This window comes from Tamandua tetradactyla, chromosome 2, assembly GCF_023851605.1.
Source record: "Tamandua tetradactyla isolate mTamTet1 chromosome 2, mTamTet1.pri, whole genome shotgun sequence".
NCBI classification, from domain to species: Eukaryota; Metazoa; Chordata; class Mammalia; order Pilosa; family Myrmecophagidae; genus Tamandua; species Tamandua tetradactyla.
The window spans coordinates 51886315-51893571 of record NC_135328.1 but is presented as its reverse complement, the minus strand read 5'-3'; the positions used below and the strand labels follow the sequence as shown (position 1 = coordinate 51893571).

At 45.1% G+C, this 7257-nt stretch overlaps 1 protein-coding gene across 3 annotated transcripts in view; it reads right to left on the bottom strand.

The window, feature by feature from the left end:
• Window positions 1-487: 487 nt before the first annotated feature.
• The window catches only part of NUP188 (nucleoporin 188), a 116443-nt gene continuing 109673 nt past the window's right edge, over window positions 488-7257 (bottom strand). For all 3 annotated transcript variants that reach the window (XM_077146744.1, XM_077146757.1, XM_077146750.1), the window contains 8 exons: window positions 3707-3865; window positions 3200-3337; window positions 2423-2497; window positions 2097-2336; window positions 1846-1977; window positions 1520-1593; window positions 1251-1380; window positions 488-1085 (listed from right to left, as the gene is read on the bottom strand). In XM_077146744.1, coding sequence (XP_077002859.1) covers window positions 909-1085; window positions 1251-1380; window positions 1520-1593; window positions 1846-1977; window positions 2097-2336; window positions 2423-2497; window positions 3200-3337; window positions 3707-3865 — 1125 coding nt within the window. In that variant the 3' untranslated portion in view covers window positions 488-908. The remainder of the gene's footprint in view (window positions 1086-1250; window positions 1381-1519; window positions 1594-1845; window positions 1978-2096; window positions 2337-2422; window positions 2498-3199; window positions 3338-3706; window positions 3866-7257) is intronic.

Below are 7257 nucleotides of genomic sequence, written 5' to 3'. Positions count from 1 at the left end.
TCAGAGTACAATTGTCAAGTGGTCAAGCAGGACACAAGCTCAGGTCAGTCTGATTCTAGAATTTTAAATGGTGGCTTTGGGCTACAAGCATTGTTTTAGAAGGTCCTTAGTTGAGCCCAGCATCCCAAGACTTAGGTTCTGAGGAGACCAAAGGCTGGCAGGCCCCACCCCTGTGGCTTCTTAAGAGAGGGAGAAGGGGAAGGCAGAGGCACAGAACTATAGGAAGGAACAAAGCTTAAAGAAAGGCTCTACCCAATGATAAACTCAACTAGCTAGTCAAATGGAGATTGGGGGGACAGGATGGACAGGTCAAGGAGAAAATCTAACAGCATCTACCTAGGACTCCATCTACTGAGGAACATTAACGGAGACATTTGTGAGACAACCATTAATAAATATCCTGCCTTCCCCAAACACCCCAAGGGAGAATGGTCTAGGAGCAGACTATAGTGGCTCCTAGGCTTTGAAGGCACATATCACTCAGCTGTCTATAAACAGTATTTTAATATTTGTATAAATAGACCACAGTATTACCAAAAAACCTGCAAGAACAGAGCATGGAAAACAGATTTTTCAAACCTGTGCACACAACCTCTCTCCTGAACAGCACATGGCCTAGGCTGGGGGTCAAGTGCTAGGGGAATGCTCAAAAGAAAGGAACACACCTCTTTGGGGCATTTTTCATGTGATGGCCTGAGCACAGGGGGCCACCTCTGCTGCTGACCTCTTGCTGAATTATAAAATAATGCCAGTGGGCAAGTGGTTGGAGTCATGACTACTCTGGGGACAAGGTATGGGCACTGCTCTCAGTCACATGTTGAGCCCATGTCAGGCCAGCAGCACCCCACTGCCCAGGGCCTCAGTGGCAGGCTGGTGGAGATTACTAAGGCAGGAAGCGTGCCTTGGCCCTATCGTTGCACGTGCCGGACAAAGGCATGCACTAGCTGGATAAGAGGCTCTTGGCTCTCGGGGCTGGCTTTGGAGAGAGAGGTGGACTTGCCCTGAGGTGAAGGGAGGATGCCAGCAGCAGGAGAGCTGGGGCCTCCTCGGCGGAAGTAGCGTGAGAGGCTGGAGAGCAGCGTGCTCTGCAAAGAAAAAGAATAGCTGGATGGGCCATAGTACCTCTGAATCCAGCATCTCCTCCCCCCAGGGATTGGCCATGGGAAGGCAGAAACCAAGGGGGACCCCATGGGGCTCTTTCCCTATTGGCCCACCCTCCTCCAATTACGGTCCTCTCTATCCATCCATACCAACTCTGAGCTGAGCTCCTGCTTCATGCGCTGTTTGTCCCGGGAGTGCACAGCTGGGTCCCTCAGGTAACGTACTGCCTGAGAGATGAGCAGGTAGAAGCAGTTTTCCATGGTAAACATCAGGAGGGACCTGAGAAAAAGGGCAGTTTTTTGGCACTGATGCAGAAGGCAAGGCTGGCAGGTAAGAGGTGTACCATTTTGCTGAGAGAATAGCTGACCAGGCTGCCCCATGACCCAACTCCACATCAAATTCCAGAAGAAGGTCTTACTTTAATGTTCTGGTCCCTTCTGCCTTTGTGCTGAGCCCCACAGCCTGGGTGAGGGGCTCCTTTTTCCTGTCCAGCTGGAGGAAGAGAAGCAAGGACTCAGTGCCATAAGATAAAAACAGTAATAGCTCCCATTCACTGAGAGCCCCCTATTTGTCAAGTCCTGCATTAAGCAATTTTATCAGGAACCTCGCTGAATGTTTATAATGACAGGTAGGCTCGATCAAATTCATTTTATGAAGAAGAAAAGGCTTTGGGAAGAGTAGGTAACATGCCAAGGTCATGGTTACATGTCTGGAAGAGCGTGAGTGGAAGGGCACCCTACTTACCTCTCCAAGCATGTTTAAGGCCACATTCACTGTGGCCAGAAGAGTCCCAAAGGACGGAGCCACTTCAGAATCGAAGGTGGGAGTGGTAAAGCTCAGGGCAAATAGGAAGTTGTACTCAGCAAGATCCAGGGACTGTGAGGCAAGGAAAAAGAGCTCTAGAACCCAGCTAAATCCCCAAATAGTAGCTCTCAAGTACAGAGCAGAGCATAGTAAAGCTTCAAGGTTCACTGTGTGTTGCATGGGCACTCTACCTGATCCAGCAGGATTTGGCAGACATCGGGGGTGAAGTGGCGCAGGGCTGCCAGGGTCCTGCTGAGGATCTTGAGAAGGCCATACTGGACTGTGAGCAAGGCTCGCTGCTCCGAATCCTCTGTGTCAGCAGTGGGCTGCTTGGAGGAGGAAGAGGAAGAGCAGGAAGAGGCAATGGCAGCCATGGGTGGTCTCTGGACTCGAGGGGTGACAGCTGAGGGGATGGTATCCCCATTTTTGTTCTGGGGGAGAGACAAGAAATTAAGGTAGAAGACAGGGAAGCCAGAGGTGGGACATCAGGGCAACCATGTAGACTAGACTCAGTTACCTGTAAGTAGTGCTGCAGCATCTTGCGGCTATGCAGGAGGGAGGTACAAGCCTGGCACAAGTAACCCAGGTTTACCTAGAACATATCACAAGGGAAGGATATGGGGGCTTCTCTTGGCAGCAGTCCTGGCCAACTGACTAGACCAACTGAACAGGTCTCTACATAATACCAATGCTCTTTTCACTGAAAACCTACTAAAGGGCCTTTCTATATTCTCTAGCTTAAAATCTTCACAACCACTAAGTACACTAGACTGCACACTATGGGTCAGCAGGAATCAACTGGATTGTTTCCCAGGGATCTCACTAAATGCCTGGCACATTGTACGGTCCTAAGTAAACAAACAGGATTATTTACTTGGAAATTATTATTCCAAATTTACAGAAGAAAAAAAAAGGCTCAGAAAGACAGGTGAAGTAACTTGGCCAAGGGCACACAACCAGCAAATGACAAAAGTCCTGTCTGATCCCAGAGCCTGGTTCTTAACTGTCTCCCCTCTCCAGTTGGCTCCTAGCTTCTGACTTGTTCCTAAAAGACCTGAAAGAGGTCTATCTGTTACAGCCCAAGTTCTTAACCTACAAGGCTGCCCTTGCCTGTGGAGGATAATATTCACTTCCAAGAAAAAGCAACATAAAACCAAACCCCTATGCTCCCCAAGGCCACATTTCAGAAATAAGCCTCAGATTCACAAGAGATGCCCAGAGAGTGCTACCTACACTGCCCATCACCCTCCTGTCTCCCAGTATTTTCCCCCCGTACCATGTCTGAGGCCCCCACCTGTACATCCCGCATAAGCTGAGGCAGGTGGAAGTGCCATTCCTTCATGAAGTTGGAGAGTTGTAGGATGAAACCCACAGTGTGATCTGCTTCCTCTAAGCAGGCCAGACTCTGCACTGTCCTTACTGCATTAAGGCACTGGAGAGGAAAGAGGACAGCAGGAAAGGATCAGGATGGCTCAGATACCTGACACACTTGCTCCTGCCCTCTTGTGGGGAGGAGATAGCTCATGGGCCCACAAATACTAAGGTGACAGTAACAACGGTGGCTTGGCATTACAATTAAGAGGTTCCTATCTGAGCTGATCCTAGATCCATTCCCCTCATTCAGCAGTTTAGCGACACTCTGGCTGACCGGTCAGCCAGCATTTCTTAGAGAATCTCAGAAATGAAAACATAAACAGCCTTAAACTGAGGAGCCCCAAGCTCCTACCCACCTGTGTCTTGATTGGGCCAGAACCCATTTAACCCTAACCTCCAACCCTAGGATCCTGGCAGCCCCCCTCACCTGCAATGTCCGCTCCTGGTGAACACCCACGAAGTCCAGAGCCTCAGTCAGGAAATTGTAGCGTAGGGTTTTGAGTAGCCTCTCCATCAAGGACATGGACAGGCGGTAGACCCCTGGCCAAGAGGGTGCATCCAAGGACTTCCGAGAGGTGCTAGGTGTCTAAGACACAAACATCAAGCAAAATCAGACACGGCACCAGAGGAACTCAAATTACAGGTGTGGCAGGACATCCTTGCAGCTGAAGACATCCCAGTACTTGGAGGAGAAAAACTCCTGGAATGAGCTACCCATCTGACAACTGGCAGTACAGTTGTAAGGAAAGTAAAGTTGTAAGGAAAGAGCACCAGGAGAGGTACAAGGATCTTGAGTTTTAGGCTCAGGTCGGCCATTAACTAGCTGAGTTAACTTAGACATTCACTGCCCTGCTATGGCCCTCACATTTTTCCTCTAATGGGTCTAAATGATCAAATACTTGGTGATTCAAACAAAATGAGATGTTAGGGTCAAGACTACTCTTTTGAGGTTAGGAGATGTCTATTGAACTAGAAGTACCAAGATACACAAAAGGTTGGGTACTGAATTCCCATCTAGCACTCACATCACGTACTTCCCTCCTCCTGTTCCTGGTCTGGCAAGGAAAGGGGACAGCAGAAGTCTCAATTATACTACTGCCTTTGGGAGAAGAGACGAGAGGACAACTGCCCTGGCTGCAGAGCCAGGGCACCATGGACCTGTTCTCAATCTGGTTTGGCAGACATTATGTACGTAACAGAAAGGAATCACGCCATCTCCCACATATGGTGAGTACAGACTAGATGATGCCTTTTAGTTGTCAAGCTTGCTAGAGATCAGCATTGGGTAGGGAGGGGGTATTCTCCTTTTGGTGCATCAGACATGCCACTGAAGAGGAGAGAAACTTTAGGGGCAAGCAAAAGCACCTAAGTAGGGGGAGACCTGCGGGGAAGATGGCAGAACAGGGAACTGCAGTATTCAATCCTCTTCCAAAAAACAGCTAGTGGACAAGCAGAAACTGAAACAACTGTTCTGGGGCTCCAGAGGCCAGGGAAACACTGTATAGCTATCAAGGAAGAGTCAGGAAAAGAGGTAGAGACACTGTGGTGAAGCAATGCCAGTTAAGTGCTCAGTGCTGACCGCCAGTACCCAACCCCACTTGAGAACAGCCACCTTAGTCTGGTTCCCGGCTGGCTGATACAGATGGAAGCTGTCTTCCTCTGAAACAATAGTGGGTAGGGGGCAGTAAGGCAAAGTACTAACGACAGCTTTCCATTGGCAAACTGCAATCACTGAGTTCTCGCTTTGAGCCACAGTTTTAGCCTACCCTGGTCCGGGACCTCCCAGCCATTGTTTCAACCCTACCCCTGACAGGGGCAAAGGGGGAGGAAGTTCAAAGACATAGAATCTCCTTAGGGCTGCAAGAAAAAAATTGCCTAAGAGTGCCATATGTTGGGAAGGCTAGGAGAGCACAACTTTGAGGAGCTGTAAAAAAGGGTTTGGGGCTGTTTCCTGACCCTCTCACCAAGGCTCTACAGAACTGGTCTGCACTCCTTTTATGGGTACCTGGCCCTGTTTTTTCAGGTTTTTTTTTGGTTTTTTTATTAAAATTTTTTAAACATAACAAACACAAACATTCTTATCATATGCTCATTCCATTCCACATATATAATCAGTAATTCACAATATCATCACATAGTTATATATTCATCATCATGATCATTACTTAAAACATTTGTATCAATTCATAAAAAGAAAACAGAAAAAAAAATCATGTATACCATACCTCTTACCCCTCCCTTTCACTGATCACTAGCATTTAATCTACTAAATTAATTTTAATATTTGTTCCCCTTATTATTTATTTTTAATCCATATGTTTTACTCATCTGTCAAAAAGGTAGATAAAAGGAACATCAGACACAAGGTTTTCACAATCACATACAACGCAAAAGCTATATCATTATAAAATCATCTTCAAGAAACATGGCTACATTTTCAGGCAGTTCCCTCCAGCCTCTCCATTAACTAAAAAAGGTGATATCTATTTAATGAGTAAGAATAACCTCCATGATAACCTCTCGACTCTGTTTGGAATCTCTCAGCCACTGACACTTTATTTTGTCTCATTTCTCTCTTCCTCCTTTTGGTCAAGAAGGTTTTCCCTTCAGCATCCCTTGATGCTGAATCCCAGTTCATTCTAGGATTTCTGTCCCATGTTGCCAGGAAGGTCCACAGCCCTGGGAGTCATGTCCCACGTAGAGAGGGGGAGGGCGGTGAGTTTGCTTGTGTTGGCTGAGAGAGAAAGGCCAGATCTGAACAACAGAAGAGGTTCTCTTGGGGGTAACTCTCAGGCCTAATTTTAAAAAGGTTTAGCCTATCCTTTTGCAAGGTTAAATTTCATATGAACAAACCCCAAGACTGGGGGCTCAGCCTATTGCTTTGGTTGTCCACACTGCTTGGGAGAATATCAAGAATTCTACACTTGGGGAAACTAAATTTTCCCCCTTTCTCACCATTCTCCCAAGGGGACTTTACAATACTTTTTTATTCACTGTTCAAATCACTCTGGGATTTATGGGGGCATCATTCTGGACAAACCTACAAAATCTCATGCCCTACCCAAGGTTCCACTTCTAGAGTGTACAACGATAGTGACTAAAAAAAAATGTACAAATTAAAAAATGTTTTACATGAGGAAGAACAAAGGAATGTCGATATTGCACGGTGTTGAAAACAGGATGGTCATTCATATCTTAAAACTTCAACTTCTGTGTGAAACTAAAGCAAGAAATGTTTATTTGGTGCAAAATTTCTATTTTAACTACTGCATTTCCTAATTTAACTTATATGGACAGTTTAACTGGACATCATAAGTACATGGAACCTTGAATAGGGCATGAGCTTTTGTTGGTTTGTCTAGGTTAGTGTAATGCCCTGAAAAATCCCAGAGTGATTTGAACAGTGAATAAAGAAGTATTTTCAAAGTCCCCTTGGGGGAATGAGGAGAAAGGGGGAAAATTCAACTTTCCCATTTGGAGAATGATTTCATGAATTATAACATATGTATAACACTATTTCAAGGTGTTTAATAATAGGGTGGTATATGGGAAAATACACCTAACTTAAACTATGGACTATAGTTAACAGTAATATCTTAATATTTTTTCATTAATTGTAACAAAGGTACCACACTAATGCAAAAGTATCAACAACAAGGGGGTATATGGAAAAGTTGTGTTTTTTGTATTACTTTTCTGTACATCTACCAACTCTCTAATTAAACAATCAACAATAACTTTTTTGTTTGTTTCTTTTTAAATATTTTTTATTTAAGAAAATAAACAGTACACTTAGAACCACCCAAAATGGATATCTTAGTTAGCTTAACCATAGACATATTTAAATAAAGTATCCATATAATCATTGTAAACCCTATGTTTATGCAGTAAGTTTCATAAACCAATTTAAAATTAATGCAACAAGGAAAAAAATCTACATATTCAGATAGCAAAGCTCTTAAATTCTAAGTATTAAGA